Source organism: Poeciliopsis prolifica, unplaced genomic scaffold (assembly GCF_027474105.1).
Source record: "Poeciliopsis prolifica strain line A6 unplaced genomic scaffold, Auburn_PproV2 SCAFFOLD059, whole genome shotgun sequence".
NCBI lineage: Eukaryota > Metazoa > Chordata > Actinopteri > Cyprinodontiformes > Poeciliidae > Poeciliopsis > Poeciliopsis prolifica.
This window is the reverse complement of record NW_026562434.1, coordinates 1,935,506-1,952,152: the sequence shown is the minus strand read 5'-3', so window position 1 is coordinate 1,952,152 and position 16,647 is coordinate 1,935,506. Positions and strand designations below refer to the sequence as shown.

The 16,647-nt window shown below is 35.1% G+C and overlaps 1 protein-coding gene across 1 annotated transcript; it reads left to right on the top strand.

The window, feature by feature from the left end:
• The first annotated feature begins 3,701 nt into the window (after window positions 1–3,701).
• LOC129379603 (annexin A1-like) lies at window positions 3,702–15,511 on the top strand. The gene is made up of 5 exons (XM_055060419.1): window positions 3,702–3,753; window positions 12,936–13,031; window positions 13,792–13,850; window positions 14,916–15,038; window positions 15,119–15,511. Exons 1-5 carry the CDS (start codon window positions 3,702–3,704, stop codon window positions 15,173–15,175), a joined length of 387 nt encoding a protein of 128 aa, XP_054916394.1. The 3' UTR covers window positions 15,176–15,511.
• The last annotated feature ends 1,136 nt before the right edge of the window (window positions 15,512–16,647 follow it).

The following is a 16,647-nucleotide window of genomic DNA, read 5'->3' as shown; positions in this document are numbered from 1 at the left end:
AATTGCAGATTCTTTCTACAACCAGTTGTTAGACTTTCTCATAAATTTTACAAATGACGCATTTTAATTTTTTTATTATCTACAAAATGAAATAGTTTTATTTCTATTTTATTTTATGAACAGGTGAATCTCCAGTTTCTTAAGTGTTTTCCTCACATTAAAATATCCAGTTCAGATCTTGGTCTCTACCTCAATGTTCTCATTTTCTCATCATGTGATGAATTGTGTGTCTGCAGCTTATCAGGCTGTTTGGTCTCAGAGGAAGGCTGTGCTTCTCTGGCCTCAGCTCTGACCTCCAACCCCTCCCATCTGAAAGAGTTGGACCTGAGCTACAATCATCCAGGAGACTCAGGAGTGAAGCTGCTGTCGGCTGGACTGAAGGATCCACACTGGAGACTGGAAGCTCTCAGGTATGGAACCTGCTGCAGGAGCAGAGAAGGTCTGATAGAGGAGGAAGAGGGAGAAATGTCTTTAGTCAGTCTGCTGGGAAACATTTAGGTTGAAGATTAAAATTTATTATGCTATTCAGTATCTGGCTTGTATTTATTACAGTTAAATTATAAATACTGCTGGTAATTTTGGCTGTGTAAGTTTGCAAACTACATCCAATTAAAAACTATAAGAATCTTCCACATGGTTCTGAATGAACCTGGGAAACCAACCCATCTACTGGAACCACAATAACATGGTATTCAGAGCAGCAGGGGGCCAAATATAGCTCCATGTGGAACCAAGAGGTTGGAGAGAGAAAATCAGTTGAAAACTGTTTCCTATCAGAGTTCAGTTTGTCTCTCTGTCTTCACAAACCAGGAGCATCATGGGCTGGGCGGGGCTTCCACTGATGGATCTACTGAGGAAATACAAGAAGCTGATTGGCTGATGGACAGGAAGTTAAAATATGAAGATTAATAACATCATAAATCAGATATTATTGGTGTTGTGTATACAGTTAGGGCCAGAAATATTTGGACAGTAACACAATATTTGTGAGTTGGGCTCTGCATGCCACCGCATTGGATTTGAAATGAAACCTCTACAACAGAATTCAAGTGCAGATTGTAACGTTTAATTTAAAGGGTTGAACAAAAATATGTGATAGAAAATGTAGGAATTGTACACATTTGTTTACAAACACTCCACATTTTAGGAGCTCAAAAGTAATTGGACATATAAACATAACCCAAACAAAAAAGTTTTTTCTCAATATTTTGTTGCGAATCCTTTGGAAGCAATCACTGCCTTAAGTCTGGAACCCATGGACATCACCAAACGCTGGGTTTCCCTCCTTCTTAATGCTTTGCCAGGCCTTTACAGCCGCAGCCTTCAGGTCTTGCTTGTTAGTGGGTCTTTCCGTCTGAAGTCTGGATTTGAGCAAGTGAAATGCATGCTCAATTGGGTTAAGATCTGGTGATTGACTTGGCCATTGCAGAATATTCCACCTTTTTGCTCTCATGAACTCCTGGGTAGCTTTGGCTGTATGCTTGGGGTCATTATCCATCTGTACTGTGAAGCGCCGTCCGATCAACTTTGCAGCATTTGGCTGAATCTGGGCTGACAGTATATCCCGGTACACTTCAGAATTCATCCGGCTACTCTTGTCTGCTGTTATGTCATCAATAAACACAAGTCACCCAGTGCCATTGAAAGCCATGCATGCCCATGCCATCACGTTGCCTCCACCATGTTTTACAGAGGATGTGGTGTGCCTTGGATCATGTGCCGTTCCCTTTCTTCTCCAAACTTTTTTCTTCCCATCATTCTGGTACAGGTTGATCTTTGTCTCATCTGTCCATAGAATACTTTTCCAGAACTGGGCTGGCTTCTTGAGGTGTTTTTGGGCAAATTTAACTCTGGCCTGTCTATTTTTGGAATTGATGGTTTGCATCTACATGTGAACCCTTTGTATTTGCTTTCATGGAGTCTTCTCTTTACTGTTGACTTAGAGACAGATACACCTACTTCCCTGAGAGTGTTCTGGACCTCAGTTGATGTTGTGAACGGGTTCTTCTTCACCAAAGAAAGTATGCGGCGATCATCCACCACCGTTGTCTTCCGTGGACACCCAGGCCTTTTGAGTTCCCAAGCTCACCAGTCAATTCCTTTTTCCTCAGAATGTACCAGACTGTTGATTTTGCTACTCCAAGCATGTCTGCTATCTCTCTGATGGATTTTTTCCTTTTTTTCAGCCTCAGGATGTTCTGCTTCACCTCAATTGAGAGCTCCTTTGACCGCATGTTGTCTGGTCACAGCAACAGTTTCCAAATGCAAAACCACACACCTGGAAACAACCCCAGACATTTTAACTACTTACTTGATTACAGGTTAATGAGGGAAAGGCCTTCTGAGTTACTTGCAGCCTTTGGAGTCCATTGTCCAATTACTTTTGGTCCCTTGAAAAAGAGGAGGCTCTGCATTACAGAGCTATGATTCCTAAACCCTTTCTCCGATTTGGATGTGGAAACTCTCATATTGCAGCTGGGAGTGTGCACTTTCAGCCCATATTATATATAAATTGTATTTCTGAACATATTTTTGTCAACAGTTAAAATAACAAAACCTGTGTCACTGTCCAAATATTTCTGGCCCTAACTGTAGATGTAGTGCTGGATCACATGGTGTTATTAGTGATTATAGATCAGCTGTTGCTCACCTGGTGACTTTAGTCAGTGATGATGGAGGAGGTTAGTTTTTACTGATCACTTTAAGCTTCAATGTTTTTATCTCTCATCTTTGTTTAAACCTGTTAATCTGGTTTTAATGCTTTTGGACACAAATATCTGTTATCCACTGATGTTCTGGATCTTTGATGATATTGAGGAAAATAAAATCATATTAACTGCAGCTTGGATTTAAGTTTTGATCAGAGATTTTGTTTGACAGTCGCTAATAATTAGTAATAAAGAGACATGGCTGAGAGCAATATACAGTCATATGAAGAAGTTTGGGCATCCCTATTAATCTAAATTATTTTCGTCTCTAAATATTTGGATGTTTGCAAGAACTATTTTAGTTTGATATAACCAATAACTTATGGACACAGTAACATTTCAATATTGAAATGAGGTTTATTGGACTAAAAGAAAATGTGCACTAAAACAATTCCAGTTCAGTTAAGTTTGATGTTCGCCGAGCATGGACAGCCCACTTCAAATCATCCCTCAGATGTTCAATAATATTCAGGTGTGGGGATCGGATGGCCGTTCCAGAACATTGTAATTGTTCCTCTGCATGAATGCCTGAGTAGATTTGGAGCGGTGTTTTGGATCATTGTCTTGCTGAAATATCCATCCCCGGCATAGCTTCAACTTCATAACTGATTCTTGAACATTAGTCTCAAGAATTTGTTGATATTGAGTGGAATCCATGCGACCCTCAACTTTAACAATATTCCCAGTACCAGCATTGGCCACACACCCCAAAGCATGATGGAACCTCCACCAAACTTCACAGTGGGTAGCAAGTGTTTTTCTTGGAACGCTGTGTTTTTTTGCCGCCATGCATAACGCCTTTTTTATGACCAAACAACTCAATCTTTGTTTCATCAGTCCACAGGACCTTATTCCAAAATGAAGCTGGCTTGTCCAAATGTGCTTTTGCAGACCTCAGCGACTCTGTTTGTGGCGTGCTTGCAGAAAAGGCTTTCGTCGCATCACTCTCCCATACAGCTTCTCTTTGTGCAAAGTGCGCTGAATTGTTGAACGATGCACAGTGACACCATCTGCAGCAAGATGATGCTGCAGGTCTTTGGAGGTGGTCTGTGGGTTGTCCTTCACAGTTCTCACCATTCTTCTTCTCTGCCTCTCTGATATTTTTCTTGGCCTGCCACTTCTGGGTTTAACATGTACTGTCCCTGTGCTCTTCCATTTCCTTACTATGTTCCTCACAGTGGAAACTGACAGTTTAAATCTCTGAGATTACTTTTTGTATCCTTCCCCTAAACAACTGTGTTGAACAATCTTTGTTTTCAGATCATTTGAGAGTTGTTTTGATGTGCCCATGATGCCACTCTTCATAGGAGATCCAGACTGGAGAACAACTTGCAATCGGCCACCTTAAATACCTTTTCTCATGATTGGATACACCTGAAGTTCAAGCTTAATGAGGTTGCCAAACTAATTTTGTGTTTCAGTAAGTCAGTGAAAAGTAGTTAGGAGTATTCAAATCAATTAAATGATAAGGGTACCCACATTTTTGCACCTGCCAAATTTTGTTTTTATGCATATGTAAATGCCCTGTAAAAGGGGGATATTTTAATAAAGAGCCGGACACGGTGCTTCTGCTCCAGCGATTATTATTATCAGAGGAGGAAGTTCCGGTGCTCTTCACTATAACTAGCGCAAGCGCTAGGCTCCCCCTGCTGGTGTCATCTGGCCACTGCTTTAACCAAATCAGCCTAGTCAGCCTCTGAGGTGACAAAATTTCAATCCATCACACATATTGTCCATTTTCTATTAGTACAATAAACCTCATTTTAGTACTGAAATATAACTGTGTACATCAGTTATTAACATATTAAACTGAGATAGCTGTTGCAAACACCCAAATATTTAGAAATAAAACTAATAAAGATTAATGGGGGAGCCCAAACTTTTTCATACGACTGTAGATTTTAGAATCAGTTTAAATGTTTCAGTGACAGGAAGAAAGAAACAAGAAACATAAATGGAGGAACTGATCAAGAAAGATATAATTATTATCAATACATGTAGTAACTTTAATGCATATGAAATATAATGGGATGGAAACAGAAAACTGAAAGTAACTGAAAGAGCAGAAGAACATTTAGAGATACGAACTGATTATGTTTGAATGATGGAAAAGAGACAAAAGATGTTGATGAAGGAAACGGATCAGTTCTTGATTTAACACTCGTGTTTAGGAAGATTTCAGCTGATTGTGGAAAATTCTTCTGACTAAGAACGTGAGGAGCCTGGAGCTAAATAGGAACTGGAAATAATAATGAATTTATTCTGATTCAACTTCTTCAAACTGTCACATCACTCATTCAGGAGTCTAAGGAGTTCAGCTGTTAGATTCCTATGATGATTTACTGAGGATAGAAACATTAAAACCATGTTGGATGGAGCTTCAGACCAATCAGCCTCCAAAGCAAAGAGGAAAGAAAAGCAGCTCCATGGTGATCAGATGGATGTTTAAAGATCTCAGAGTGAAATAAATAAATTCAGATTTAAAGCAAACCTCTCAACTTTAATGAATTTATGTTTTTAAAATATAAAACACATGAAAAAGTGAAGAAAACTATTCATAAGGCAAATAGATTTAGAAGTTTAGTAGATCCATCTATGTGGCAGTTTATCTCCACCAGGGGGCGACATCTGGAAAATGATCAAAAGTATGAATGAAATCAGGGAATAAAAGAATCCCTTGTTTTCCAGAAGGAAGGAAGAATTGAAGTGAATGATGGAAAAAGTAAAAAATGTAAAAATGAGAGCAGAAACTGGTTCAGATCAAAAGTTCTGATAAATTCACTAGGAAAGATAAAAAGACAAGATCAGCTCATCCAGAACTTCTGCAGTGGAGGGAGGATTACTTTCACAAGCCATTACTGCAGCTGCTGGGTTCAGGATGCTGCTTCTTCTTCTTGGGCTCATTGTAAATGTGTGCAGCGCCACCTGGTGATGCTGGTTGGTAGAGGAAGTGCTGAAAGAGACTGATGGTCTGACCCCCCTCCTCCTTTCAGGGTGGAGCCTGCTGGAGGCCGATTCTTGACTCCAGGTCTGAGGAAATGTAAGTGTGTTTTTCATCTGATTCATGACAACAAAGCAGCTCACATTCAACCATCTTCAAACTGTCACATCACTCATTCAGGAGTCAAAGTGTCAATAAATGATCAATAACTGCAGCTGGATTGTGTTTGTTCTCTCCAACAGATTCCCATCAACTCACCATCGACACAAACACAGTGAACAGAAACCTCAAACTGTCTGAAGACAACAGGAAGGTGACATGGGAGGAGCTTCAGTCATATCCTGATCATCCAGACAGATTTGATTTCTGGTATCAGCTGCTGTGTAGAACTGGTCTGACTGGTCGCTGTTACTTTGAGGTCGAGTGGAGAGGATATGTTAATATATCAGTGAGTTACAGAAGAATCAAGAGGAAAGGAGACAGCAGAGACTGTAGGTTTGGAGGAAACGATCATTCCTGGAGTCTGAGATGCTCTGATGATGTTGGTTTCTCTGTCTGGCACAATAACAGAGAAACTCGTCTCTCCTCCTCCTCTGTCTCTCACAGAGTAGCAGTGTATGTGAACTGTCCTGCTGGCATTCTGTCCTTCTACAGAGTCTCTGACTCACTGATCCTCCTCCACCCTTCAACACCACATTCACTGAACCTCTGATTCCTGGATTTGGAGTCTGGTCCAGTTCTGGTTCTTCAGTGTTTCTGAGCTGATTTGAGTCTAAAGAGTCTAAAGATTTTCATCCTGCTAGAAAATCTCACTGATTAAAAGATAGTTCAGTCTCTATATGTCTGTTTCATTCAGAAACATATTTTCATGGATCCAATCTGTGTCTTGGTTAAACTTTTCTACACAACCCGGGGATTATTCCAGGAATATTCCAGGATTATTCCAGGATTATAACTGGATCAACATGTTTTATCATTTTCCAGTCAAAAATTCACAATGAATCTCAGGATGTTTTTTTTCTCTCTTGATTTTTTACCTTTCATTTATCATCAGATTCTTTGAATTTACTGCAGTTTTTCTCAATCACTGAATATTTTTTGTTTCTGTTATCTCCTATATTTTTAAATTCATCTTGGATTCAGATGTTATTTTTTGTATATTTACTACAGTTCTATTTCATGTGTTTTATTGAACAATAAACACATTTTATTCATTTGCTGCTCATCCTGTTCTCTTCCTGTTTAAATGTCAGTAGATTATTTTTCAATTTCAACTCTGACTTGTAATTTATATTTAAACATTCCCATTTTGAAACATTTTAAAATACTTATTTATTTTTTCTTTCTTTCTTAAAAATGTTTTCTATGTTTCATAAGTTTCAATATAATCTCAACAATTTCCCCCTTTTTGAAGTATTTTCTATATGGAAATACATCAATCAAAGTTCACTACTGCAAATAAAAATTCTGATGGAACAGATTCATCATTGTACCTTAAAACAAATCCTTAGTATTCAATGCTAAGTTTTCTTTCTCCATTTCACTGTTCCAGGTATCTTTTATGCATGATAGATTATTTTTCTACATCCAACACCTTTAGTTTCGCTACTATTGTTACTGTTTTTATATTTGATCAATTATCCGAGTGTCTTCAAAGAATTGCTACCTATCATAACGTTTTGTCAAATTTCACAAGGTAGAACATTTCCTTTTATCCCCCAAAAGATGTTTTTCTAGTCGGTTCTTCTCCAAAATACTGTTCTCACTTTATTGAAAATTAGCCTTTCCAAAATTAAATCAAATCCCAAATTGTCCAATTTCCAAAAATGTGTCAATTTAACATCCATTAATCAATTAATCCTGGATTTAAAATTTCTAAGCCTCAGTCAGAAACCAGGTTACTTTATCCACACGTTCTTTTCTTTTCAAATCAAAGTAATTAGTTACTTTATTTTCTAATATCAAATGATTAATATGATCACTTTCTCAACTTCTGTGTACAATTTGTTTGCTCTTTTCATTTTATTTTCTGATTTTATTCTAATCACACAAAGTCATACTATGTAATCACAAACAAACAATAACACAACAAACAAAAACATAAAACATTTAGTCTCGTCTTGGTCAGTCACACAGTCAGTCTATTATCTACATTTTTCTTTCGCTCAAATTTGTTCAAAAATTTATTGAAGCTTCAAGTATTTTCCAAATGTTTTAGCATTTTTATATTTTCCTGTTTTTTAATTTAGTCTTCAATATTGTAATTACCATGTGCACATTCTAAAAAGATCACTAACTTTATTAGGGCCTTATAACAATTAGTAATTTCCTGCTGTTGAAACATGTCAGTTTCAATAAAATATAGATTAATTTCCTTTATTTTAGAATGATCTATTCCATTTTAGATGCATCAAAATACTTAAATACCACTGTCTCTATAATTTTCAACAATTTAAGTTCTCAACAAATTCCTTCATTAAGGAAATTCCTTAAATTTCAACTTACTTCCATAACCTAATAGTTTAAGACCTCTTTATTTCTTTATTTTATTTTCAGGATTGTTCTAATAAATTTGTTGTTGTTAATGTTTATCTTTATTAATTTCTTTACTATTTTGTTAAAGATCACTGCCCTTTTCTTAAAAGAAAACTTTCACAACAAACATTTATTTTTTAGGAAGATTTAAACCTTCAAGATGACTCTATTTTTTTCCAAAACACTTCACATTATAGTTTTAAAGTTCACATCATCTTACTCATTAATAATTTTTTGATTCGCAGAATTTTATGATGTTTTAACTCCCTTGCAAAACATAAATGGTTATAGATTCACTTCTCAACTTTCTTGATCTTTTGTTCTCAATATTCAGGGATCACTAGAACAACTTTTCAGAATGTATCCATTGTAGATCATTAAAAACATCTATTAATGCGTTCTTTGTTTATTTGATAATTCTTATATGAACAGATTAGCAAGCAAACAGTCTTGGCTGTGATCACAACATGTATAAAATATATTACCCTTAATATATTTTATATACTTTTCTTTGTTTTTGTATAGTTCTTAATTTACTTTTAGCTATCAGCTTTATTGCTGCATTTGTCTTTTCTCACCAACTTACAACCTCCCCACAGGAGATTCATAACCAGCACATTCCTAAGTTATTCTGATCTTATCACTAAAACTAACAAAACAGCGTTTTTCTCATCAAAGCATAAATTGAGACATTAAATTAGATAATGTCCTCTCAAAAGATCACAGTACCAAATTAGTATTTTCTTTACAGTTGTACATTAATATAAAAGTATATTTATTTTTACAAACTGTCCTAAAGAATTTTAACTAATGTTTGACAAGGTATGTTTACCGATTTTTTAGACCCAGCGTTTTGATGTTAAAAATTTACATTTAACATTTCCATATTATTTCATTAATCTCAATTTATTTGCTTGCTTAAACAATCCACTCTAAAAGAAAATGGTTCTTTGAACTTAGATTGGCCATAAAACAATTTTGCACCTCCTTCACAAACTTTCCCTCACCTTGTGAAAGGAAGTATTTCATGGCAGCAGGAAAATCTGCTGTTTCATTCAGATTTTAGCATTTATATCTCAAATTCATCTTTTAACTTAAATTGTTTAGAGTACTTCTGTTTACATTCTTTAACCTTTTATTATGCACTGATGTTTTGTCATCAGGACTTGTTCTCACCTTTATATGACAGCTTAAGATGTTGAACTGATGTTTAGATCTGCTATTCAAACTATTTTCTTTCTGTTGAACCAGCTGCAAGATCAGGGGAATAAGGCACAGCTACAACTTCTGCCTATTGTAGTTCCTATTGTGCCTATTGCCTGTTGTTCTCCCTGAACAGACCTGTTGCTTTGTCCCGCTTACTTTATTTTCAACATTATCTCCTGTTGATTTTGTATTTTTATGTTTATCCATAACACTGAGATCATAGCATTAACTTTCTGTCAATCATTTGTGTCCCAAATATTTCATCTTTCATCTGCACATTTGGAGTTTTGTTGTTGCTAACTTTGTAGTCTTCTTTAGCTAAATATTTCAAACAAGGCTAAAGTTTCCTTTTATTGGGGTCAATTTATTAAGTTCTAGTTCATAATTCTTTTTCTCTCATCCTGAAATTGTTTTGAAACACAGAGTTATCCTAAACTCTAAATGCAGCATTTCTCCAGTCTGCAATCAATGCTGAATCAGAGCTGAGTGGGGGTTTATTTGGGCAATCTAATCAATAATCACAGAACAGTTGTCCTGCTCTTTTGAGGACATCTGTTTTTCTCCTGACTTTTCTATTTAGTTTCATTTTTGTTTATTATATACCTAATTTATAATCACTTGTAATCATGTCACTACATTTTGATATCTTCAATTTCTTCAAATACTGTTTTTCCCATTAATCAATAAGTTATTTCAAACTTTAATACCCTTCTGACATCAAATCCTGTAAATTTTAGCAAACTTTCCTGTATTTAATCAATTTCTATTTATCCAGAGAGTTACCTCTAGTTTATCCTGTACTTTAATGATCAATAAGTCCTGTAGATCTAATAATATTGATCCATTTTAATAGAGTTTTGTTCATTGTTAAAAGAATGTTATTTATTAAGGGCTTCTCTCTCTGAAGTTCTGCTCTTCTTTTTATAATCAATTCATAAAATGTCCCTATTGTAATTTTTGTTTTTTATTTTATTCCTCCTTTTGACCTCATACAAAGTCCATCATGATGTTTCTCCTCATATTCTGGAGGTGAGGGCAACTCAGGGTATAATCTAGCACTCTGTTCAACATTCTTTTTAGATTTTTTCTCTCCAATCTCTCATCTTTGTGCTACTTCTAACCAAAATTTTACATCACACCCTTCTTTGTATATATATTTTTTTTTATTTGAATTTGTTTTTTGTTTTATTTTATCTTGCAGTAGAATTAATTTCTGTATGTTCAGACTGCCATCAAAATTATACTTTGTTATCCATTTATCTAAGTGTTTTATTTTACACGGATCCTGATCTTTAATGAACTTCTAGTCGTTTGATTTTAGACTGTCTATTGGATTAGTTTTACTTATCTCTTTCCCCATTTCTTAAAATTTTTAAATAAAATTTAGACCAGTTTCAGACTGATCCTTTGGACCTAGTCTGGTGAGGAGTAGCTGTATATTTTGGAGGTGCTCTTTTGATAGGTTGCAAAGGCACAGAGGATGTTGCTGCTGCTGCTGCTTCCTCTGGCTCTTGCATATCTCCTGCTTGCTCAATTAATCCCTGATAGGGTCCTGGCATAAATTCATCATCTTCCCTTCTATAAAACAACACTTTCTTTTCTTTCTCTTCACCTCTTTCTTTCTCTGCCTCTTGTTCTTTCTTTTTCTGCTCTTTTGCTCTTTTTTCCCCTTCTTCTCTCTTATTTGCCATTTTCAGCCACACTACTGTTGTTCATAACCTTCTTTATTCATCAGTTTTTCTTTGTCCTTACATTTTCTCTTATTTTCCTTCTCAATTCTGCAATGTTTGCAGTGTAAATTACCATTAAAGCCATATTTGTGTACCCAGTATGCCAGTTGTTCAACTGCTCATGGTTCTTGTTTCTCAACTACCTTCCAATCTTTACAAATTCAATCTTCTAGTTTTATTTCTTTTTTCCATTTTTAACTATGTTTTGGTCCAGTGTGGGGTAACACCTGGTGTGTTCTAACACTGGAATATTTTCAGCAAGATGGTGATAAAACTTCCTGTCTGTGGTAAAGTTCACTTCAACTCTTTTGAGTGGAACTTTCTTGCCTACATGCAGCCACAGAGGGTCACCATTTACTTCCTTGCTGTTTTGGTATGAAATCAAGTATCCAGTGATACTTAAATTTCCTTTCACTCTCACATACACACTCTGTTTTTTGTCACAGAATTGAAGCGCCTGTTTCGCTGGACTCCGCCGTCCATTTAAACACGGGTATTAGTCGGGCCCCGTTCTCACAACAGGTGGGGTTTGTAAGATCTCAAACCAGGTGAGGTTGCAAAATACGGAAGCAGGTGAAGTTTGCCAGTCTTCGTCCCAGTAGGGCTTTACAAGACCTCCAGCTAGGTAAGGTTTACAAAGCATTATTTTCTAGTTTTTTTATGATTTATTATTTTTTTCTTTTTATTTTTTATTTTTATCACTCTTTTATTTCTTCACTCTTTTATTTCTTCAAGCAGGGGACTCCGTCATCCCACGGACTTTAATTACTTCTATGAGTAAAGGACTCCGCCGTCCTCACAGAATTTAACTGCTTGTTTTAAGTTACCTGATAGTGTCTAGAATTGTCAGGGTTTTATTTCTTCACTTCTTACTCTCTATTTTATTGCAATATCCATCATTCACCACTTCTTTTTAAAAGAAATTCCTACTCACTGATATGTGTCAGTCTTCCCCTGGATGTCCACCAACCCCCCGGATCCCAGCCTGTGAGAAAGGACCAATCCCGGAAAGGGTCTTAGTGCTATGGCCACAGAAGACTGGCTGAGAAATATTCAATGACCTGAACAAGTTATGTCACAAGAATTTGAGACAATGTTGAGTTTTAATCAGACAGGAAAGCATCCAGGCCACTAGGGGGGGGAGTTTTCTGAGATTAAATTCAGGATTCTGATATTTTCATGTAAAAAGTGTGAATTAATATTTTCAAAAAGTCTGACATCTAGTTTTTTTTTGACAGGCTGAATTCTGGAAAAATTTTGAATTCTGAGATTAAAATTGAAATTTTGATAAATTTAAAAAAATGAATTGAATTGTTTTTTTTTCCAAAATAATTCTGAACTCAAAGAAATAATTAACATATGAGGAAAAACAGAAATTTTGAGATTGAAATTAGGATTGTGAGTCTAAAGGTGGAATTTTTGACATTTTCAGAAACATTTTTTAAAATTCTGGGGAAAAGCAAAAAATATTTTAGATTAATTAGCATTTTGAGATTAGTGGTAGGACTTTAATATTTAGAAAAAAAAGTCAGATTTCAGAGGAAAAGCCAACATTTTGAGATTAGATTAGATTGAACAGGATATTTTAGTGGCCATAATCTTCTTCCATATGATAAGTGTAATCCAATTCAACATTTACTCTCAGGTTTTCAATGAAAAAAAACACAAATATAAGTTCCAACTTCCACCATGTATTCTCTTGTTTTTTCTTATGGATACAATATCTTCTGCTTTACAGCAGGAATGTATTTAAAAGCAGTAACATATATTCAGTTCATTAGTTGAAATGAAAGTTGTGTTTCTGTTTCCTGCCAGCGTTCCAGCATTATGCTGCCATCAGCGACCTGACGCTGCCTAAAGCCCTGCAGTTGGAGCTGAAGGGAGACATCGAGGATTGCCTCATCGACATCGGTGGGAAGGCCTGTTACCAAAACTCATCAATCTCCCAACTAATAACATGATTAGTTATTAATGCTCTGAAATATGCAAAATATATTCATTTCTAAAGAAAATTTAACATTTTAAATATTCAGAATATTAGAAATAAAACGAAATATGATGAATTGCTCCCTCTAGTGGTGGTTCTAGATATGGCAGCATTTATAAATCCAATAATTTCCACATTTACATCCTAATCAAATGTTTGACTTTTCAATCTCAGAAAGTGTTTTACATTTTGAGTGTTTAACTTTTTTATTTTTTCAAGTTTTCAGACTAGAGTGTAAACTGAGAATTTCTCAAAATGTTCTGAAATTTATTTAAAAAGTTTAAAAACTAAAATTTCAGCATTTTTTGGTAGAAAAGTTTTGGAATTAATCTCAAAATTTTGAGTTTCTTCTATAAAAATTTTGACTTTTGGAGCTCAAAGATGTTTCTAAAAATTGTTTTTTTTAGCATGAATTTGCTATTTTTTCCTTATCTGCAATGGCCCTAATATGTTGTTTTACTCTTAGACTTGGATCCCAAACTGAACAGAAAATTGTTTATTTTTTGTTTTGACTCCATCAGAATCCTGCTGGTTTAAATGTTTCTCACCTTTTTGTTCATCTTGAAAAGTTTCTGGTTGAACTGAACCCTGAAGCTCCACAGCTGGGAGACACAGAAACATCTGGACTCTGTTATTTTTGTCTGTGACAGAGTTTTTATTTTCTGTTTCCTCTTTCATGTCCAGTGAAATGCGCCTGGAACACACCGGCTTTCTTTGCTGAGAAACTCAATCGGGCCATGAAGGTGAGTGAACGCGTCTGCTGCTCCTAATCCCACTAATAACATGGTTAAAATAGGGATTACTCTGGATTATTACGACTACAGTCTTCATATTTTACCATGTTTTAATAAACTCCTTAGTTTGGAGTGATATGGAAAGCCGTCTTAACATAAAATTGGTTTTTTTCTGTTTGTAATTAAATTCCAGATGTGTGAAAAATAGTTTTGTATGATGCCGTATTAATAGCAGTGGAGATAGAAAAAGGAAGAGAACACTAATGCTAAAAAGCTCAAAGTTTTAAAATCTCAGGAATGCTCTGAAAAAATAGTTAAAAATTGTGATTGAAAAGTGAAATATTTGCTGGAAAATCTCAAATTTTGACTTTAATCTCAGTAAATTGCTAGAAAATCTTTTGACATTTCTGAGTTTATAAAGTTCAAAATATGCAAGAAAATTTAAATTTTAAGATTCATCTAAAATGATAAAATTCTCTGAGGCTGAAAAGTTGAAAATTTGCTAGAAAAACTTCAGAAATGTTTAATTTAATCTCAGAATGTTGCAGAAAAAACAGAGATTTCTGAATTTGATCATTATAAACTTTGTTGGAAAAAACTGACATTATTTATAAATATCTCAGACATTTTCTAGAAAAAAATAGGGCAATAGAAAGTTGAAAATTTTAATTTTTACAAGAAATTCATTTACAACATGATATATGTTGTATGTAAAATAATCTGACAGTGAAACCACAAACTTTTTAAAAATATCAATATTAAGAAATTATTGACTTAAATCAAGCTCCTATATCTTTGATTTTTGAGCAAGATGTTGTTTTGTCTTATTTAAAGTGTTTCAAGACATTTGCACTAGAAATTAAACCAATACCACTTGGTAAGATTTTGAGTTTTTGCAGTGTAGAAAGGACCTTTTGGCAAACTATATTTCTAAGATTGTTGACAGTTTTTTATGCAACATACAGTTTTTGTTACATTAACATAACATAATAATTTAACTAAAAACTAAGATCCATGAAAAGGAATCAAAATGTCCAACTCAAACTTCTTGTGGCCCATTTTGTGCCTTACCAGGGCCACGGTACGAGGGATCACACTCTGATCCGGATCCTGGTGAGCCGCTCCAAGGTCGACCTGCAGAAGGTCGTAGAGGAGTACCGGGCAATGTTTGACAGAACCCTCCATGAGGACATCGTGGTAAAATACGTTTCCCAACTGTTTCTATGTTTTACGTTTCAAACCACATCAATAATGCTTTTTTATTTTTGTTTGAACAGAACGACACCAAAGGACATTATCAGAAAGTCCTGCTGGCTTTGTGCGGACCGTACTGAAAACCTGAAGACCTGAAAACCTGAAGACCTGAAAACCTGAAAACCTGAAGACCTGAAGACCTCAAGACCTGATAACCTGAAAACCTGAAGACCTGAAAACCTGAAGACCTGAAGACCTGAAGACCTGATAACCTGAAAACCGGAAAACCTGAAGACCTGAAAACCTGAAAACCTGAAGACCTGAAAACCTGAAGACCTGAAAACCTGAAGACCTGAAAACCTGAAAACCTGAAGACCTGAAGACCTGAAAACCAGAAAACCTGAAGACCTGAAGACCTGAAAACCTGAAGACCTGAAAACCTGAAGACCTGAAAACCAGAAAACCTGAAGACCTGAAAACCTCGACCTCTGAGGAAGCAAAAAATAAGTCAAATTTATGCTCTAATAAAGTTTTTCTTTCTATTTCTGTCTCTTTGTTTTATTGCTGCTAGTAGAAAAAATGTAAGCAGAAAAAAATACAGGAAGAATGAAAAACTTTGCTTGTTTACTTGTTTCAGTTTGAGATTATTTCTGGAAATTGTGATTAAATGGAGACGTGTCTGATCCAACATGCCTGCAGGAAGGACATTTTATAGTTTATACTGAGATTAATTGACACAAATTCAATAAAAATAACGTTTTAATCCCTAAGGGAAATTAAATGTTTTAACTGATATTATCTAAGGTTCTTCAGAGTTCACCAGAAATAGACAACCTTCACTTCCTCCACATGAATATGGTTTTTATTCACTATACAACAGACGTTTGATGCTTCTTTACAGTGTCTTGTTTTTTTCTGCAACTGTTTAAAAGTTATGAATCTCATTTGATTGAAAAAAACAAAACTTGTATCCCAGTTTCACATCTCCACTAAAACTTTGCTATTATGAGTCATAATAGTGATTTAGCCGAGCATAATTATGAGATAAAAGGCTTTACTTTCACTAGATCGACAGAAATTAGTTTCTTTAAAACGTTGCAATACATCTGTTGTACTAATGATTTAAAATACTGTTTTTAAACTCCAAAGATTAGTTTTTATTTGTACTTGATGTAACTGACAATTACCTGCCAAGGTGAACTGTGATTGTTTTTTTAGTACAGCAGAAAAAACACTTGAAGTATGTAGATGTAATTGTTTTAAATAGAATTTTATTACTGTCACTTACTTTGTTTTGCATTGTGAAAATGTTTTGGGTCAGCGACGGCAACAAAAAGTAAAAAGTAAAACAGAAATAATTGAACAATCAATTGAAAAAAAAAACAACAAAAAAAAACAATTAGCAGGTTTTCATTTTGCACAAACAAAATATAAAATGTTATGAAAATGTAACGTTTTAAGACAAATCAATAAATATATTAAAATACTAGAATTCCAGCACAGAGCATCTGATTAGATACAAGAGATATTGTTCAGAGTGAGACCTCTCGCCTCGCTGCAGCAAGCAGAAAGGGGCGGGGCTTGGCTCTGATAGAAGAAACTACAAATCAGG

Excerpts from the sequence above, each read along its gene's own strand:
- LOC129379603 (XM_055060419.1), top strand. The coding sequence starts at position 3,702 with ATGCACAGTGACACCATCTGCAGCAAGATGATGCTGCAGGTCTTTGGA. Across the intron at positions 3,754-12,935 it reads GCTGCAGGTCTTTGGAGGTG|CGTTCCAGCATTATGCTGCC; the intron begins GTCTGTGGGTTG and ends GTTTCCTGCCAG. Across the intron at positions 13,032-13,791 it reads GGATTGCCTCATCGACATCG|TGAAATGCGCCTGGAACACA; the intron begins GTGGGAAGGCCT and ends TTTCATGTCCAG.